Source organism: Engystomops pustulosus, chromosome 1 (assembly GCF_040894005.1).
Source record: "Engystomops pustulosus chromosome 1, aEngPut4.maternal, whole genome shotgun sequence".
NCBI classification, from domain to species: Eukaryota; Metazoa; Chordata; class Amphibia; order Anura; family Leptodactylidae; genus Engystomops; species Engystomops pustulosus.
This window is the reverse complement of record NC_092411.1, coordinates 262,905,307-262,926,420: the sequence shown is the minus strand read 5'-3', so window position 1 is coordinate 262,926,420 and position 21,114 is coordinate 262,905,307. Positions and strand designations below refer to the sequence as shown.

Below are 21,114 nucleotides of genomic sequence, written 5' to 3'. Positions count from 1 at the left end.
AACGGTTACAGTTGAAGCCTAAGGCTAAAGTACAGTAAATTACCAACATCCAGAGGTCTGTTTGTAACTAGGGGCCATCTGTAAGTTGGGTTTTCTTAAGTAGGGGACCGTCTGTATTATAGTTTTTTTTATTCCTACAACTATGTACAATGTACTTCACCCCTAAATACTATGGCTACAGTTGAGAGTCAAAAAGCTTATTCTTGGACGTTTTAGGTAACTTAACTTTTTTTGTTAAAGAAATAATTTCAAAGATAAAGCAAAAAATTTTTAAAACTTCACCTACGATTCATCCAATCATAATATCACAATGTGGCACTAGAAAGCTTTTTGTAGGAAGTGACTTTTCTATGAGAAACTGTGGTAATATTTCTTGACCCTATTTTGACTTCCCCTTCCCACAATGCACTGCATTGTCGAGGGCTTTGATACCAAGCACTGTATTAATTGGGCTACGCAACTACAGTTTTCATTAGCAGCACATTAAGTAAGTGGAAAATGCCCGTGGGAAATGCAGCACAGACTTTAAAACGTTTTAGGTTAATCCAGCGATGTATTTTGCTAAGGTTGGCTGCAATTAATATGGTTGTTGTGCACAATTACACAAGGCAAGGGAAACATATTGAACAGATTTTTCGAGCAATAAACTTTAAGCTGTCAAAAAAATAAAATACACAAGTCTATTACAAATTCGTTTTTGACTTTGGCTGATCTGACTTCATCTCTTTCATGTTTTACAGCACCCTCAACAATAACAACATCACTCGACTCTCGGTGGCAAGCTTCAACCACATGCCAAAACTTCGAATTTTGTAAGTAGATCGTTATTAATGGATCTCTAGCGTGCTGGGTGCATGATGTTAAATAACTTTTTTGATGTTGCCTTCAAGTGAAAAAAAATTCAGTGCAAAGGTTTTTTTTTCCCGCCATTTAATGTTACTGTGTCATGACTTCCTCTAGTGCGTTTTATGGGCAAAAAAAACCCCGAACAAAAATTGTATAGCTTGAATTTTTTTTTTTTGTTAGAAATTATTTTTTGAAGTATCAATTATCTTGTATCATAATTTTGAATATTAATTACCGTATATACTCGAGTATAAGCCAACCCAAGTATAAGCCGAGGCCCCTAATTTTACCACAAAAACCTGGTAAAACCTATATTTTTTTTACTCGAGTATAAGCTGAGTTTGGGTTTTCAGCACATTTTTTTGTGTTGAAAAACTAGGCTTATACTTGAGTATATATAGTACTTTTTATGTATTATCTTAAATGATTTTCTATATGATAGAAGGGTGTAAGTGGCTGTGTTAAAAAGTGTAAAAGAAAAATGCTAAAATGAATTTTTAAATTGTTTTATAGCACAAAAAAATATTTTAAAAAGTTGTCATTAAATATCAAAATGTTAAAATTTTTGTATAAAATGTATAAATGTTTAAAATTTATTCATATTGGATAAATCTTTCTCCTTATTTGTCCTATTTTTAATAAAATAAGCATAGAATTGAAAAATAATCCTAACCCTTCAATAAAAATTTGCTAGCTCTTCTTGTTCTACCATTGACAGCTCTTTAGAAATAAAGACTGCCTAGACATATTGGATAGGTCACATTTTATTTAAGAACATGGACTTTGATTGGCTGTCACATTTGATAAATTGGAAATCCTTAGTCTTTTACGACTGTACTGCAGCCAGACCTAATTAAAGTGAAATGGCTCTTAGACAAAATCCGTTACATGAAATTAGCTTATAGAGACGGAGTTGAGTGTTTTAATATCCATTACAGATATTTATTAAGGACGGTGTTAACTAAAGGTGAATAGAATTGTTCTAGAAAAGGAAGACCTGGTGGGTAGTGTTACAGTGATTTACAAACTTAAAATTGTTTTAAAAAAATTAATTTATAACTTTTATAAGTTGGCAGTCAATTTATACGTCAAATACGATTGGACTGGCAAAGTGAATAATAAAGAATATTGAAATATTAACAATTACAACATATAAAATAAGAAGAATGTATCATTCCATAGTTAAAAAAAAAAAAAACTACAGCTGTAAAGAAAAAAAAATCTGTCAAATTTTGGCAACACTTGTAAATGTAATCTTCACCTTGGAATTCCGCCATGATCCTTTGCCCGTCTCGAAGTAGCAAACGTCTTTGTTTCACCACTTACATCCTTTAATTTCAGCCGCCGTATTGAGCTTGGGTCCCGATGGGCAAAAAGCAACTAATCCCCTTTTCTTTGATTAAACAAAAAGAGAGGAAATCAGAAAAAGGATACAAGGAGATGTTTTATATTGAATTATTTTTCGGCCTTGTTCAGTAGAAAATGAATGTGACCTGTTAAAAGGATTTTGCAGGCAGTTTCTATAGAGACTAATAAAGAAGGACTTAGTGATATTTCTAATTGGGAGCCCAATCTTTTACAGGTCTTTCTTCACTCTTGCTGTCAGTACGCTGCCCCTATAGAGCAATTTACTAGAGCTTTTTTTCCTTCCTTTTTTTTCGACTCCGCTTTTGACCAGCTATTTAGCTACATAATTCCAAAACTAGTTGCAACTCTTACTAGGTTTTCTTTACCGTCTGTAAAGGAATGGTGACAGAACTGGAGAGTTTGCATTTTTTGATGTTGGTAAACATGGGATCTTTTCTCCCCCAAGGAATTATTTGCTAAAAAAAACTAAAAAGAAATGTATATTTAGAGGAGTTAAAAGCTAACATGCTAATCAGTGGGGATCTCAGTGGTGGGAACCCCATGGGTCACGAGAATAGGGTTCTGTTGTACCCCTGTTTCACCCTAAAAGAATGGAGCGGCAGGTTGGACATGTGCACTGCTCCCCCATTCACTTTGTCTTTGGAGTACGACACTCAGCTATCTCCATCAGTGCCATAGAGATGAAAAGAGCAGCCGGACATATGCGCGTGCAGCTGCACTCTTTATTCGGGGTACAACGAACCCCTGTTATCTTAGTCTGCAGTGGTCTCACCACTGAGATCTCCACTGATCAGCAAGTTAGCATACATGCTATGGATGGGGGACATCCACTTTAAGTTTATAAGCAAAGCATAGAAAAGAGTAACGGCACTCACTTGATAGAAAAGTGTAGCGTCCTTTAGTCAAGCGGAAAAAAGCACATGCAGGGAGGAGCAAGCCCTGGCAACGGGGCTGTTTTGCGCTCTGTAGCGCTTTCTCAACTTTTCTATCAAGTGGGTGAGTGCTGTTACCCTTTTCTATGCTTTGCTTATCGACTACTGTGTTTATTAACTGAGCCCCACCGTATGGTTCTCCACCGCGGTCTCCGGTTCCAGGATTGGTCTGTGGTTTAATGTTGTTCGAGTGGGGATATTGCTTCGATAGAAGATAGTGCCCACCAGATTTCTTCCTGTGATCTTTTCTACACTTTAGGTTTATAGTTTATTTTTTTTGTAATGTAATATTGTCAGAATTTTTGTCTAACATGTCTTTGACTTTTTTTTGTCTTTTCTTCTTTCTCACAGTCGACTTCACTCCAATAACTTATATTGTGACTGCAACCTGGCCTGGTTATCTGACTGGTTACGACAGAGACCCCGCGTTGGCTTGTATACTCAATGCATGGGACCCACTCACCTGAGAGGACACAATGTCGCCGAAGTCCAAAAGCGAGAATTCATATGCAGCGGTAAGGATGGAATTGGTCGAGCTTTAACCTACTTACTAGTAAAAATAAAAAATTGTGTAGTAATCAAATTTTATGGATAAATTTCACCACTGTCAAACTTTTATTTCATTAATTATAATTAATATTATAATGTAATATATATCATACAAGTGTGTTATAAAATAAGTAATTGAAGCTCTTTGGCCGTACAACAAGGCGATACGGATTCATAAATTAAAAACATTGTAAAAGAATTGAAAAGAAAAATGTTGACCATTATTTTTTTTCTGTAATTACATACTACCCAAATACAAACTACCATAAAATACACAGAACTTAAAAACATACATACAGAAGGGTTGTCTACGCATGATCTTCACCCAGCATTCATATATATAAGACTAAGCCAACAATTTACAATTGACTTTGTTTTCTCTGTTTATTTTCCTCGTACATATCTCTCAGATGAGGATGAAGGCAAGTCTCATTTTCTTTCTCAAATCCTCCCTCACCGTACACTTCCATATAAAGAAGGCACTGGCTTTGTGTAAATTAGATAGAACTTCATATACATGATCCTCGATAATCCACTTCCGATACCTTGCAGTGCAGTATAGACCAGAGATTTTTTTTGTAAAATTGCCTTACAATAATTTGAATTGTCAATTTCTCTTGCAGGCCAACAGTCATTCATGGTCACCTCCTGCAGCGTCCTACACTGTCCAGCTGCTTGTACCTGCAGTAATAATGTTGTGGACTGTCGAGGAAAAGGCCTAACTGAGATCCCGACCAATCTTCCGGAGACTATAACGGAAATGTAAGGTTTTATCAAAAATACCTTCTTTACGTCTTACTGCGTGATATTAAAACGTCAATAATTCATCCAACATAACATAAATGTACGTGTATAGTATGTCCTCCGTAGACCGCATTGCCATTTTCATCGCCTAGCTAGAACATAGAGATATAAGGAGGGGGATTCACTTTCTGACACATAAGTAAGCACTCATTGGCAGATGAGCATTTCATCCCAAGGTTTTCCGTAGCTCTATTCAAATAAGATGAGCTTGTCTATAAAGGGCATATAAATGGAGTGGAATAGGATATTATACCTGGTATGGTGTTATGCTGCCACCTTGAAAGCCACTGTATTTTTGTGCAACCCACTGCTCCTTTCAATTGGGGATACAAATGAAACCCATTTTTGTGATCTGCGGTGGATCGCAAAACTTTATAACTTGTTGAGACAACCCCTTTAAGTTAGGCTGTGACAAATTTTGGCAGAACCTGATGATATCGTCAGCGTGCATGTTGAATTTCAACTCGCGATCCCTTTGTACCCTTTAATGTCTGATACTGATTATTTAACTCTGCCCACCGAAAGCACCGTCCAACATGATTGTTGAGCGGAATGGAACATACATTAGTATTGACAGGAATTTCCAGGTATAATGATAGGAAAGATCCTTAGTATGTGATTCATGGGAAGCAAATGGAATTAGTCACTACACTGTGCTACTTACTTTAGGCTTCATCACTAGTGAATGAAGATGAGCAGACCTGATGGTCCGGTTTGGGATCGGTGTTCAGGTTCGGCCCCCTGACCCAGACATATCTGGGTCCGACGACTGAACCCAAACACTGAACCAGACTATCGAGTCCACTGATCTTAAATACTAAAATCAGTGCCAGGTATTGACCACCCCACTAATCTCCTAATATTGACCTAGCCTATGGAAAGGTAAATAATTAATTAATTATAGCTCTAAAAACCCTCTGAAAATAGTAGCTGACAACTAATATCAATTTTAAGTATATGGTCATGCTTGCAATATGGCCCTGAATGTAATTAAGCTGTGCAATGAGATGTTTAGATTGAACGTTGAGTTAGTCATCAGCGTGAATCGTTGAATTTTTGGCTTTACATGGGCAACTTACAGGTTAAAATGTGCTTGTTAGGCAGAAGCAACAAGAGCGTAGATGTCAACCAAAGATCACCGTTGGTTCAATTTCCTTTCCTGTTTTAAATTATGTTGCCCAGATGGTGCATCCTCTAGTCTCCAGCAAACGCTGTGAAGTGTTTTCATTAAAGTGTCTTTGATTTACCTGCTTAGTAGTCAAGTGAATTTATATGGACAAAGAAAAGCCTGGAGCGGTGCGTCTGCAGAGAGAGGGAACATCAGGAGTCACAAGTGGATGCACTGAATTTTTAATAGAGTAGCCTTTGAGCCATATACCTTGACACGTCGCGGTATCCAACCAATGCATCGCTTATCACTCATTATTTATTGATCTGCCTGTACACTGTGATACATGGGGAGTCCATGTCATTGTTAATGTGAAATACCAGGGCTGCGCGTCGCCCCGTCCTATCTTCTATGCTTGTCTCTTTCCTTTCTCTATTTCCTTCCTGTCATTTCTCACTGTCTCCCTACTTCCCTGGATTCTTTTTATTTGTTTCTCTTCTCAATTAAGTTGAAATAGTTAACATCCTGCTTTGAAATAAGCTTCTAGGACACTGGTTGAAAAGGAAAAATTTTAACATCTTGAGGGAGCATGTACAAAGGCCACAATATGACTCCAAAAATTGGTAAAGGGCCATAGTGTTCATCCTTTCCATATAAGTATATTTTGGGTACCAGGTAGGAAGGATCCAACATCACATGCAGTACTGTTTGCCATCTTAACTCTCATGGCCACTTTACGTAACAACACTTTCAAAATTTTATCACAGAGCGGAACGACTGCTTTTAAGGGGTTGTCCATGAATACGAAAAACTTCCAGGGGTTGGGGTAAGAATTAAAACAAACACATAAATTTACCCTGCTCCGGTTCCTGGTTCATTACAGTAGTTCCAATTTGGGGTCCATGAACCCGCTTCATCTAAAGACTGGCCTCCTCGGACATGGGACATCACTTCCATTTTCCAGAGGACATTACTGTGTTGGCCCCTGGTCCGAAGAGGCCAGTCATTGGGGCTCATTTACTAAGGGTCCGAACACTGCTCTTCCATCGGGTTTCCCGAATATTTCCGTTTTGAGCCGAATTGCCCCGGGATTTTGGCGCACGTGATCGGATTGTGGCACACTGGCGCCGGCTTTCACACGACAGAAATCGGGGGCTTGGCCGTCGAAGAACCCGACGGATTCGGAAAGAAATGCGGATTTTAAAAAACGATTTGTGTCGCAAGATCATGCACTTACATGCACCAGGAAAAAGAAGGTGGACTCCGGCGGACCTCGGCGTAGCAGGGACACCTGCTGGATATCGGGCGCACAACCTTAGTGAATCTGGCAGACCGGAATCTGACAACGCGCCGCGGGATCGCGACTGGACCGGGTAAGTAAATGTGCCCCATTGAATAAAGTCCAGTGTCTCCCAGGAACTTTCCAAAACTAAAAGCGGCATGGGAATCAACCGAGAACCAGTGTAAATATTACTCCCTGGAGAATATATGCATCTTGGTTGGGTCATACAGAGCTTAAGTGAAGCTGTAGAATTTGTACGAAGTCCTTCACTGCATTTTTATTTGCATTTTATACCAAAGATTTATTTCCTTTTTTCCTCATCTCTATATTACTTGTCCATATAATGCCCCAATTTCTTGGATTTAAGTAGAAGTCCACCCTTAAATTCCTTTCTTTTGCATATTTTTTAGTATACCAATCTTATACTTACACCACAGGTGACTACCAAATTTAAGAATATAAAAAATCTCATCCGAACATATTTCGCTACACACAGAAATCCTAGCTGGATTATATTGTATTATATATTTCTTCTTGCACACCATGAAATCGACATATCCTCGCATTTGTAATACCTTGTCAGGATGATGATATATTACACCTAATAAAATTCTTGTCAGACTGACTTTTATATCTGTTTTCACATGGTGCAGAATGGAAATAGGATAAGTCATGGAAGAGACGTTCACAGATTCTAAATGATCTGTGAAAGCAAACCAAAATGTACTACAATAAGTCCTATTATACAGGGTAAAATATACAAATAATATAAAATTATTATGGCATTAAATGACCCTAATTACTTGGTAAGGTATACCTCTAAGTTAAAGAAATATTCCTACATAGAGTAACGTCTAGTTTAGACATATTACCTATGAACGAGTTTGATGTGTGTAACTCCCCTCCAACTCTATGCTGTACTTATCTGGGTTCAGTTACAGTAAATGATCTTTCGGGCCGGATGTTCCAGCAAGCACACAATGGGGGTTTGATGCCCAGGTAGTTATACATTGATTAGGTCATCAATAACAGATCTTAGTTTGTCCGAGAACAGGGGCATCCACTGATTATTTCCATGGCATGGGAAGCATCAACAGTATAGCCCCATTCTATGAGTAGTGGCCAAGCTGGGTAACTACAACTCAAAGGAATGGTAACTACAGTAGAATAAGAGTGAAGAAATCAGGTGATACCTTTTTGAGGTTGAATATATTTGATGGTGAGCTTTCGAGAATACTAGTCTACTGGTAACTACATTAACACAGCTTGGCCCCTACACAGAGAATAGAACAGATCATATATATATTCCATATATTTAAAAAAAAACACTGTACCCATTCCATGCACCTTTGTAATAGGTTAAATTTTCACCACTTGTCCTGGGCCTTGAAATATTTTATCGGTCGTGTACCTGTCAATCGAAAGAACCCTGAGATACTGTATATAATCCCTGTCATGAGAATTACGTTGACAGCCATGAAATGTCCTTCCACTATTTTTACCCCTTTTAACTTATTACCCAAACCATCAAATCCTATCTCTACAATCTATATCCTTTTCTCTGACAGATGTTATGGCCTTCCATTATAAATAGCAAAGTCGCAATATAAAATATGTGCTTTCCGATCCCATTTTCCAGCCTTGTAGCGGTAATAGTGTGAATCATCTGTTGGCCTCTAGAATATTTCTGCTTTTCGACAGCTCAGGTCAGACCTCACTCATCTCGACACTTTCTGGTATAGGATGAATTCATATCTGGTCATATGTAAACTTAGAATTTTTGGAGATGTTTTTTTGTAAGCTTAGAAGTTCTCCCTCTGTCTTGGCATCTTCTTCTGAGAAACATATGTAAGATGAAAGATGGCACTTGCGGCAGGCATTAAGGAGGATGAGCCTTGGCTCTGCCGTTATACGATCATTGGGATAGTCATGTCATGATTATAGAGCTATATCCTTGGAAATAATAGCCATCATTCTCATCGCTTTGTACTTTATTCTGCTCCACGGATTTTGCAGCCTGAAGGTGTAACCGCTTTGTCATTGATTGAAGGGCTCTCACTTGTCACATGTTCCCATGGTGTCAGTTCTAACCTCGTTCACTGTCGTCTATCTTTTTGGACCAATATATTGTATAATTGGCCAATATCAAAAAATTATCAAAGTCAGATTTTATTGCCTTTACCAATTCATGGCCTTACGGCATTTTGATTGTATTAGAAGTATTTGCACTTTCTTTTTATCTTTTTTTGTTTCATTATTTTAATTGGTGATGAGCCAACCCTTTGCGGTTTGGGTCCGCTCAACCTTATTTGTAATCACAACCAAATTTAAAAAGTAAATTTCTGTATATTGATTCTTCTCCAAGTATGACAAAATTCATTTTGATTGTAAGATGTAACTCTGAAGTCTTGTTACCGGATTATGAATGATTATCTATACTTGGAAATGTCTGCATGATAAATGTGGTTATATTTGAAAAGTATCCAAAAAAATTGATTTGCGAAAATCCCACAAATATAATATATTTTGATGTTAGCTGTTTTTAACTATCTAGTCCTGGCTAGCCTTAAAACATATTCGGATACAGATAATATACCTGTGTAAGACTTTTAATGTACAGGACATCTTTGGTGATGGATACAATTGTTACATCTGGAATAGCAATGGCTAAGTATGGGTACACTTCATCTGTCGGAATGAGGTCTAACTGGTTATATATTAGGAGTCTTGATGTATGCTGGGTGATAAAATATCACACAGCCAAGCCACTCGTATAAAATATGCAAAGCATATCCCAAAACATTTATCACTTTCATTTTCCTACTTGGTATTCCGAGAGATTTCATCAAACAAACGTCATGTTTCCTGACTACATTTCTGTAGATCATGCACACCAGCCCTTGGTCGAGATAATGTTTACATCACAGGCTATGCATATATATATATACATCAATGCTATAGGATTAATACATCTCTTCCTACAGCTGTTCAGATTAAAATCAGGCTGGCAGATATCCAGGATGGAGCTCAGAGTCTCACAAATCATCTTCAAGGGCCACAGTTAACTTTTTGTGCTTTTGAGGGCAACCATGAAATGCGATCTGTTTCAGCCTCTTCATTCCCATGAATATTTAGAAATAGCACCTAGATGAGGACTGCGTACATACCCAGACATATAAATATAGCTAAAGTTTTTAGATATTGTTTCAGTGGGTGAAAATGAATAAAGAAATCCAGAGCTTCCCATAACATTATAAATTGGAAGATAATATTTCGTTTAAAAACTTTAAAGGGTTTGGCACAAGATTTAATTACATTTTCTATCCATGGATAACGGAGGTCGGATCACTTTGGATAGAGGAATCCACAAACTCTTGGGTCAACCCCTTTAAGATAGCGATTTACATTATTTTATTGGTTGCCAAACCTGATGATTTCAGAAGACGAAGCCACTCAACTGCTCTTCCCAAATTTCAGGGTCGTCAAGCACAAAACTGAAGAGTTGTAGTGTCTTCTCCTTTCCAAAATCAGAAAAGTTTCACTCTCATTCAAGCCAAAGAAGAGGACCTCAGATATCTAAAATGTTCTACCAGCCTGAGAACAGCTGCCCCACCATGAACAGCCATCCAATGAGGGTGGTCATCCCTCACATAGTCTTGGAATGGAATTCAAAAAGGAATATTGTAACATTTTTTTCTTAGACATTGGTTGAGTTGAAACCAAGGAAAGTAAAAAATTACCAGATAATTTAATGGTGCAGTTAGATGATGCAAGTGATAACTACAGTATAAAACATACATCAGGTGAATAAATAGATGATGAAAACGATGATAAAAGACATTGAATAATTTGGCTTAATCCACATCAGATGTATCTATATGGTTACAAACTGTGTAAATCATAATTTCTTGTGTAAGGTCCACCTTGTGAGGATCCTTATGCAAGTCCCTACCACATGAACTTACATTTTTGAGCTTGAAAGTCATAAAGAGTTATGTTCTCAACTTTATTTTCCTTTACAGGAGACTAGAACAAAACGCAATCAAAGTCATCCCTCCGGGGGCTTTCTCACCATATAAAAAGCTGAGGAGAATGTAAGTAATAATTCCGAAGCAGAACTTTAATGGTAGTCACACGTCTCCAAAAATATTCCCCATGAGCTCTTTACAGATGGTCGATTAGCAAATATTATGGTACGAATGCCTCAGACGTGGGTCTTCTTCTCCAGTTAATCATCTGTAATGTTGGTTTATGGGTATTTAATACCTAACCGGTATTTATTAAGCCAACTCTGACTGTGTTGATGTGAATTAGTACCTCAATAAAAGTAGCTAAGTAAGTTACTGTTAGGTGCAAATTGATGTAATTTGTCAACATTTGGAGATGTGAAAAAGATCAATTTATATAGCAGTCTATAAAGTAATGGTGCATTGCAGTGGGATAACCTTGTAAAGTCTTTTCATTTTCAGTATTCGGGAGACTTGATGTTAAAAAGGGGGAGTCTGTCTACAAAATGTAGAACAAAAATGGACTCTTTTGACAGTTAGGAGCGAATTGTATCAGGGGTGCACCGGCAAAGAGGCAAGTTGAGCCACTTGTCTCAGACAGCACCATCTGCAGAAAGATAGTCGGGGCTACAGAGCAAGACTAATCTATTCATCATCTCTTACATTCGGTGCAATTGGGGTGATTTTCAGGCACCAAATCGAATCTGAATATTTTCAGATTCGCTTTAGATAAATCATATATATATTATATATATATATATATATATATATATATATGTATATATATATATATGTATATATATATATATATATATATATATATATATATATATATATATATGTGTGTATATGATTATTGTGGTCTAACAGATCTATTAAAATGTTAGTTGATGTCAATGGCTTCTCTTATTGTCCACATGTACCACGCCTGTAAGGCTTCCTTATTATTTTTTTTGTGGAGCTTCCTTTTTTTTTTACAAAATATGAGACAAGATGGCGTATTTTTGTATAAAATAAAAGGAGGGGGTTATAGAGCAAGTTCCAGGACAAGTAAAGAAACATTACTTCCAACCCGAAATGAATCTTGGCGAAATTCCTACAAATTGAATCTTGAATGATTCGTTGATCTCTAGAAGTGATGTTCCGTGCGTGGTCTACATGGAGATGTTTTGACGTATGGATGCTTTTTTTTCTTCAGGTTATGCGTGGTATTGCAACTCACTTCAAATTAGGTCATCTGCATTACAACTCACACTTGAAATAAAGCGGACATATCTTATCCTCGATAACAACAGATACATATTTTCAGATTTATAAATATACATTTTCAGACATTAAAAACTTGAGAAAGGCTCCAGTCCCCACAAGATGAAACGTTGATGGACACATAGTAATAAAATCACTTTAATTTTATCGGTGTGCTGCCATTCTCATATTTTACAAATATTTTTACTATTAGTGTTGCTTTCTCTCCATCTTGTATGAAAATATATTATTTATTAGATTGTTTTCTGTGATGTTTAGGGCTTTAGGTCAGTGTGAAATAAATGAAAAGTTATATTTCTAATTTCAGTGATTTAAGCAACAATCAAATATCGGAAATTGCCCCAGATGCTTTCCAAGGCCTCCGTTCTCTTAACTCTTTGTAAGTATAAATGACTCTTAAACAGGAGTCAAATTCTAAGTTTTGTTAGACCAATTTTAATCAGCAATTCTTAAGTCTAATTCACATATCAGCCAGTAGCTAAAAATAAAAAAGCCTGCCCTATCACTGATGAAAGTGATGTCTAGACGTCGGCTGCCAGGCTGGGCACTTAGATTGATATAGTAATAATTCATATACTGCGCCATTTCGTAATTCTACAGTAACATTCATTGATTTTTGTTCCTTTGCTAGAAATAATTGCTGCAATATTTTGATGCCTTATTCATTATTACAAAAGAGAAATAGGAGAAAACAAGCTGTATGGTAGTAAATCACACAGACAAAAAGAGCGAGCCGTATCTCTGCATACATTTGGAGAAATAAGATTGTAAAATTTTTAGTACTAACTAATTGATTAAGTTCTATGGAGAGAAAATCTACTTAAAAGCTTTCCGCAATGGGACGTGCAAATCATAGTGAAGGATGTTGAGGTTATTTCTCTTGTTCCTAAGCTAAGATGGTGTTAGTTAGTCATAAGCAACTCGAAAGCTAGTCTTTGGGAACAAGTATTCAAGACATGGACAAAAAAGTTCTAGGTTTGGGTCAGAGTTCAAGGTTCATGCACATGAAAGGAGCATTTATGGAGCCTCAATGGTAGCACTCAGCTCATGGTTGTGGTCAGTACTAAGGGGCTATAAGAACTTTTTGTCCTACCGGATGGTACCCCGTTACATTGTGGTGTTATTCTACCTCTAATGGACCCTGTGGACATATTTTGGTTGAATTCTACTGCAATAGATGAAGAAGTATGAAGTCAATATCATAAGAAGGCACAACATGATCTTACTTTTATGGGTGCCATGTTACAGGTACAAACTGAATGGAAATCCACAATCATAAGACAACAAGTGGACACTTCCAAGAACTTCTAATTCCACTAATAACCCCACTTTTTGGTCCTTTTTGGTCTATATTTATTCTTTAGGACTAATCTAACATGGGGAGGACAAAGATTAGGAATAAAGATTAGCAGACCCAAAGTGTGTGTCCGGGTTCAGCATTCTAACGAGTTCCTCCCGAGCTACACATATTGAAGGATTGGCTTCCGAGCAGCCAATCTGGCAAATTAACACCCCTAACAACTAGCCATGACTATGATACCCCTGGCAAATCATAGCCATTGCTAGTTGTAAGGGGTGTTCATTTCCCGCATTGGACGGTGTTCGGATCAGGAAGAACGCACGTAGATGGAGAGGAATGCATCCAAACACTGAACCCAAATCCACACTTCAGGTTCGCTCCACTCAGGAATTCAGAAGAGGTCCTTCTGATGTTTCCAAGAGCTACTGGGCTAACTGATGTTGATTTAGCTACTGAAAAAAACTGATCAGCTGACAGGCTCTCATGTTGGCTTGCTACTGACCAGCTTTAGGAATTACTTACTGACCCATTTTAAGGGACGTTTCTGAAGCCCTCAAGTCCATAGTCAACATCCTAGTTGGCCCACTTTGGCTAAACTACATTTCAGCAAACCCCCACGCTTGTGGGATCCAAGAATCTAGGCAGTAATGAATGAATTGATATGACTGAGATGCCTTCTCCGGCCTGGCTCATGTACATTTTTGGAATTATAAGAGTAAGGATTAATGATGTGCTTCAGCAGTAAAGATAAGCCCGCTATAATTTACAGCACTGTGATGCCCATTATCTTACACTGGCGCACTGTCAAATATTAGCGTTGCTGACAGACATGAATTATTCCATGTTATATTATATTATAGTTGCCATAAATACCCTACCCAGTTGTCCGGCAATCCATCTGATGTCACATATGCCCCGTAGTAAGTAACTACACCAGAGCTGTATACATTCCCAGTGCCTGGAACGGTTATATTCTGCAGACTTCACACCGTGTGAGTAACCCAGTGCGGACAGTTATTAATATCCACAGCCCACGTGATAGGTAATAGTTTACTACGCCTAGCAGCCACACCGTAAGCACCAGTCACTAAGACAAATTAGCAGACATTAGCCGAGCCTCATTTTCCTTGATGTTGATAAATTAATTCCACTGGGGAATATTTGTCAAAAAATTCTTCACTAACGCAACAATAATTTTTCCAGGATCCTTCTAAGGAGTGTAGCTCTTATATACAGATGTTTTAACTGGTATTTAGTATATGTGATAGAAGTTTCACAATTGATTTACTTGCAATTTCAAACTGATGGCCCTTCCATTGTTTTGCCATATGGCCGGTATACAATGGAAAGAGTTTTCTGGGTGTCCTGAGGATAAGTCATCGGTATGAAAATTTCATGGATTTCCAAGAAAAACCATTTAGAGGCAGCATGTAGTTGAACATGGTGTCTGATGTGCAAGCAGCATGTTATAGAGTAGGAGGAGCTAAGCATACTGTAGAAAATGTCCTGTCTGCAGGCCACATGATATACAGGAGGAGGAGATGTGCAGATTGTACATAGTGTCAAATCTGCAGGCTGTAAGCTATCGAGCAGGGGGAGTTGAGCATATTTTACCTAGTGTCCTATCTGCAGGTAACATGTTATAAAGTAGGAGGAGCTAAGCAGATTGTAAATAGGGGTCCTATCTGCAGGTAGCATGTTACAGAGTAGGAGGAGCTAAGAATACTGTAGAAAGTGTCAAATCTGCTGGCTGTATGTTATAGAACAGGAGAAGTTGAGCAGGTTTTATGTAGTGTCCTATCTGCAGGCAGCATGATATAGAGCAGGAGGAACTGAACAGATTGTACATAGTGTCCCATCTGTAGGCTTCATGTTATAGAGCATGAAGAGCTGGAAAGACTGTACAGTAAAGTCCTATCTGCAGGCAGTATGTGTTAAAGAAACAGTGGCTGAGCAGATTGTACAAAGTGTCCTATCTGCAGGCAGTGTTTTATAGAATAATAATAATAACTTAATTGTCCTCAAAGAGGAAAAACAGTTGTTGTGCACAGGAGGAGCTAAGCCGTTATATAATTTAGGAGTTCAATAGGCGGTTTGATCTTTCTCCTAATCCTAGATTGAGGGGGCATTAAAATAAAAACATCACAAGTTATACCTGACACTTTTTTACAGACTAAATATCGATGTGCTCTGTACCTCCTGATCCATATTATGCCAACCACAGATCGGGTCCCGGACGTGATCCCTTTAATGTCGTCAAGCCACTTGTTGCTATAGTCTCTTATTTTTTGCCATGTAACAGAAAATGAGTCTCATATTCCATATTTCTTCTTGTTATCTCGCAGGGTCCTTTACGGAAATAAAATCACAGAACTTCCCCAACACGTTTTTGAAGGATTATTCTCATTGCAGTTACTGTAAGTAATTAGAAGTAATCGTCTTTTGGTGAAATTTGAAGACTATCTAATGAATTTGTACCACTCTCAGAAGTGAATGGGTTAAATATCGGGGGGTTTTTTTTGGTTAATTGAGTAGAAATATTTTTAGTTCTCTCCGTTTTTGACCTCTGGAATATGACGCAATGTGTTCTCATGTCAACCTCCGCTGGCATCTGTAGATTTGATGGAAACCCAGGACATTAAAAAACCACAAATTGTCCTAATTTATACCAGAACCAGGCCGTTAAGCCATAAATGAGAAACACACTGTTTTCACATGCGTCTGCGTATAAATTATATGTGTTCACCAGCCGGTGTTTACCGCATGACAACATCTGACCTTCCGTAGAAGGAATGTATCATATACATCAATCTATGTCTATAACATGGCTAATGTGACAGCCTGGTAATGGCTCCCGAATCACAAGTGTCACCTTCCTCGGTCCCCATTCACTTCTATTGTTTGAATCGTAGTATTTGGAGTAGTCTGGACTGAAATAACTGGTTATATATGGGCAGATTTGAACTTAAAGGAATTGTCCTATCAAAAAGTATTTCTTCTGTCCAAAGGCATCTTGTGAAAGAAATGCCCGTTCCCGTGTGGTGTTACCCCATTTATTTCTATGGGGTGGCAGCAGATCCTCACTCAATAGAATGTGTTGGGAAAGGAAGTGGAGGAATATACCATGAGTCCTGTCTTGTCAGCTCTGTGCCGGGGCAGTGGCCATAGAGAGGGCTCTGAGAGCCACCTCTGGCACCCGTGCTATAAGTCCGCCATCACTGTCCTAGGTACTGTAGAGACCAGGATAGGTGCATCTGAAGGAACGCTCCCCCTTCAGCCTATAAAAGTGACTCCTCTCAGGCAAATATGACTCTTCTCTTATCATTTTCTCGTGACTTTGGAGGAGATTTTTAAAAAAATATAATTAAACGGGCATAAAAGAGGGAATTCTAGAAAGGACATTTTATCACTTAACTGAAGGGAATAGTAGCTTAATGAGATAAAATCTGGTGACAGGTTCCTTGAAGTAAGCATGGACTAATGTACTTTTACTGGTTAGAGTTATCCAAGAATAATTCTCCCTTATGCCCATCTAATGCCTAACTATATACCCTTAGATATGTTACTTCGACTCTTTCATGCCGTACTGTTTAGCATTGAGTGTTGGCTTCTCCCACGTCTCCTTACATGCTTATTCTTCCGTATAATGATCTCAGGATTGCTGCCTTGCCCACTTGTTTTCTTGACTCAAACTCTACCTCCTGGCACCTATTTAATAGCATATTGCCGCATGTGGGTATAACGTGCCCGACCTGTGATTTTCCTTTGAAGTGATGACTGGCTTGTGGCCATCGTGACTGATCCCGGTCTATTGAGCGGACTCTTCAGCAGCTTTTCTCCTCTACAATGCCCAGTCATAAGCAACAAGGAAAACATTTTTGTACCTGTTGAAAATCTCTCTCTCGTAACATATCCTGTATGTAAACCACTTGAAAGGAATAAGTATATCCGACAGCACCTTGGAAACCATACAGAACTTTATGCTTCAGCAAACATTGTAATGTAATGTAAGCAAAGGAAAGCCGTAAAGGCAAACCAGCAAAAACATAAAGTCTCCGGGCCAGACACACTTCCTCTACGACAAGCACATACCCTGTAGAGTGTGTATGTATCTGAATCTGGTACCAAGAAAATGATTAATGCCCACCCCTCCCCCACTAAGCCTAGGACAATCCTACTTCAAGAAAATATAGAAACTTATGTTTTATCAGTAATTTTATACCCTCAGATTTGTAATTTGAGGACCACACTGGTAAATAAGTCTAGGAACTTGGACCTCTCAGTCGAGTCTCATTAAAACTGAGTTACCTATAATGAAACAGGCCCCCAACCTACCACGTTCATGTCAATACTGCTCTGCCTTTATGTGGCAGATGGGCACTAGGACTCCTAGTTGTGATTGTGTGTAGATTTCTGTCCCTGTTCCCTATAATCCATTTCCATTGGTTTCCATTACTTCTATTGATGGGCCCAAGGCCACAAAGTCAAATATAGAACCATGAGAATGGACTGGAGTTATTGTATATGGTCCTAAGTAACATAAACTTTCCTTATGATGACAAACAAGACAACACAACATGGTCCCTTGAAAATTTAGCATCTACCTGTTCTTGTACAAAAGTTGTTTATTTTAAGGGGCATAGAGAAAACTAGGTTGACCTCATATATTCTTAAAAAGTAAAATGAAAACCATATGCATAGAAATGGGGCCGTTTGGTAGAGATTATAGTCACTCATGGGATGTTTTATTTTACCAAAAAGTAGGCATCTTGTAACCAAGTTTTCTTTCATTTCCACAATTTGTCTTCTGTGGCATCCATGTGTTCTCCTACATTGCAGGTTGCTCTCTGACTCTTTCGCCTGTAGTTCCTTGGCTCTCCTAAAAAATCTGACAACCAAATAAAATACATTTCATTCAAACGAAATGTTAACTTCATGAACATAGTGGTGATCAGAAAGAGCAGCCACAAACCAAGCAGTCAGAGAGCTCATTTGATGGATTTCACATTGTGGGGGACTGAGCAGCTTGCAATGTATGAGAATACTTGTTGATTGCAAAAGACAAATTATTGATTTAAATTTTAACAAAACATAATTACAAAATATATTTTAAGCCCAAAGTACTCACAAAAATGTCTATATTTTTTTCTTATTAAGATGGGGAATCTTAATAAGTAGAAGGAGTAGAAGGAGATCAAGTTCCACCATAGGAACGTCATCATCTTTACTTTTCAATCATTCCCTGAACTTTGCAGAACCCTGTATTGTTTATAAGGGGCCGTTCATGATGGCGCTTAGAAAACTAAAAAAAAAAAATGTTGTCATTGAACTTTACAACTGAATGAACATGAGACAACTTTGTAACTCACGTTATCTTTGGTTCAACAGATTGCTCAATGCCAACAAGATAAATTGTCTGAGGGTAGGTGCTTTCCAGGATCTGCACAACCTGAATCTCCTCTCTTTGTATGACAACAAACTTCAGACCATTGCCAAGGGCACATTCGCACCGCTGCGCGCCATTCAGACCCTGTGAGTATTTGTCATGTCGTGGTGCCGGGGATTGTATGGATGGGAAATCTGTATTTTTGGGGGGATGGTTTTGTTCTACATAATCCATCTTCTCTTTTGCATTCATGGTCAAAAAAAAAAGATGCCAGGTCATTTGCGAATAACATGTTAAATCATTCTCATTCACTCCTGAAAGGCATTTGGCTCAGAACCCATTTATCTGTGATTGCCATCTGAAGTGGCTGGCGGATTATCTGCATACAAACCCTATTGAGACCAGTGGTGCCCGCTGCACCAGCCCCCGTCGACTGGCAAACAAAAGGATTGGGCAGATCAAAAGCAAGAAATTCCGCTGCTCAGGTAATTTGCTTAGTTCTACTCCTTTCTCTTGCCAAAAACCAGTCGTCCTAGATGGCTCCACAAAGCAGCTGCTCCCCTCTCCTGAATTATTAATGTTAGGGAAGCTTCTCTTGTCAAGTCGAAAGGAAGGAAGGAGTGTTCCTGTGATCACTGAATCAACATTTTCTTGAAGATATATACACGTTAGAGAGACGTGACACTATGTTCCGTCCAGACTTGTGCCATCATTTAGTTTAAGCATTGCCTTGGCACCGAGAACATTTTCTGTGATATAAATTATGTTGTCTTTGTAGAACTTGACTGGTTCTTGGCCATCCTGGAGGTTCTTACTTCACTGACTCATAATTCTTGTAATATTTAACAGCCTGGGTGAAATACAAATACAGCAGAGCTAAGTTATCACTAGTTCACCTAGTAGATTACCTTTACTAGTGTCCTACATGCAATTTTAAGCATTATTGTGTTGCTGGTCATGCCCACTGTGCCCAACCTTGGCATATCCCTTGTGTCATTCGGTCCAGAGCTGGTGAATCTCTTCTCTGGGCATCAACTCCAAGGATGTATTGCTGATTCCCCATTGAATGATGAAGGGATGTACTAAAGTTATCAATCAAGACCAGAGAGGAGAATGCCATAGGTCAAACCACTTCTTGGGTGACACCTTGAGGACTCTTCTAGAAGATCATGTTTATACGTACTTGTCAGTAGACATTGGTAAAAATCTGAGACATTGACCAGTAACGTATCGAATAGCAGCCACTTTAAAGGCTATGTCCGTCTCATTGCTGGTTCTCTACATATACATCATAGCCATCTCATATGGTCTCCAGCTGTTGCAGGTGTCTCATGTTTTACTACTTCTTAACATTCAGTAGAGAGTTGTTTGCTGTCTGTGTCCTGCAGCCATTTATGACCAGATGTGGGCCTTGTTCTTCTACCACCATGGAGATCTTGTATTACTTTTACATTAGTATTGTTCGTTTTCTATTCCAGTTGTCCTCTGTCCACCTCCTGCAATTTAGAAGCAACTTTCTATTTTGTTTTTCTCTTTTTTTTTTATCTTGTATGTAGCTAAAGAGCAATATTTCATCCCAGGTAGGTTTTATACAGTAGTAGGGATCTCTTTCCCATGTCCTTACCAGATAAGGTTTTGCATGCAACCAGAAGATACTGTTCCTGCCTATATGCATGGAGCTCCTTGTAAATTATTACAGAGATCCCTGTAGTAGATTTGGTTTATATGTGTTTTGTGTTTTTGTCATGTGTAGTAAGTCACTATGTTAAATGTTAACTAAAGGGATTACACTTCTGTAAAAGCAGATGTGAGGGAGATGTGATAGGTCATAAGTAGTAAAGGGTCCTAGAAAACACATTTTTTGGGGACAGTTCAATAATATCGATTGATTTGTCTATTCTCATAACGTTTTCATTGACGGGAATGAGACCCACATATGCAGTTATACCTTCTGGCTTCGTATTCTGTGTTTTTGCTGGGACAAAACAGCTATTCAGTGCATGGTTGGGGTTAGGAAGTAAGAGTTCTGCTCATGGACACTTTGCCAATTAAGGCCACCTTAGAGCGTATGGAGACTTATAGTCATTCATGCTCAACTAGGGGATTCTGGGAAATATGCCAAAACTTTTGTCCAAGGTAGGAAATTTGTGGTTGCTCAGTTTTGGGTCCCAAAGGGTCAGTGGCTGGAACATCAAAATCTCTGGACAAGCCTTTCAGTAGTGGAGGGGAAAAAAATTGATATCCCCAAACCAAGGTCTGTTCAAAA

The 21,114-nt window shown here is 38.4% G+C and overlaps 1 protein-coding gene across 8 annotated transcripts in view; it reads left to right on the top strand.

Annotated features, from left to right (window-relative positions):
• Nucleotides 1–21,114, top strand: part of SLIT2 (slit guidance ligand 2) — a 213,507-nt gene that overhangs the window by 151,077 nt on the left and 41,316 nt on the right. For 5 of the 8 annotated variants that reach the window (XM_072126021.1, XM_072126022.1, XM_072126025.1 and 2 more), the window contains 9 exons: nt 741–812; nt 3,498–3,661; nt 4,319–4,457; nt 10,912–10,983; nt 12,470–12,541; nt 15,808–15,879; nt 18,851–18,994; nt 19,170–19,333; nt 20,405–20,428. In XM_072126021.1, coding sequence (XP_071982122.1) covers nt 741–812; nt 3,498–3,661; nt 4,319–4,457; nt 10,912–10,983; nt 12,470–12,541; nt 15,808–15,879; nt 18,851–18,994; nt 19,170–19,333; nt 20,405–20,428 — 923 coding nt within the window. The remainder of the gene's footprint in view (nt 1–740; nt 813–3,497; nt 3,662–4,318; nt 4,458–10,911; nt 10,984–12,469; nt 12,542–15,807; nt 15,880–18,850; nt 18,995–19,169; nt 19,334–20,404; nt 20,429–21,114) is intronic. The other 3 variants (XM_072126026.1, XM_072126024.1, XM_072126027.1) reach the window with 1 other exon arrangement.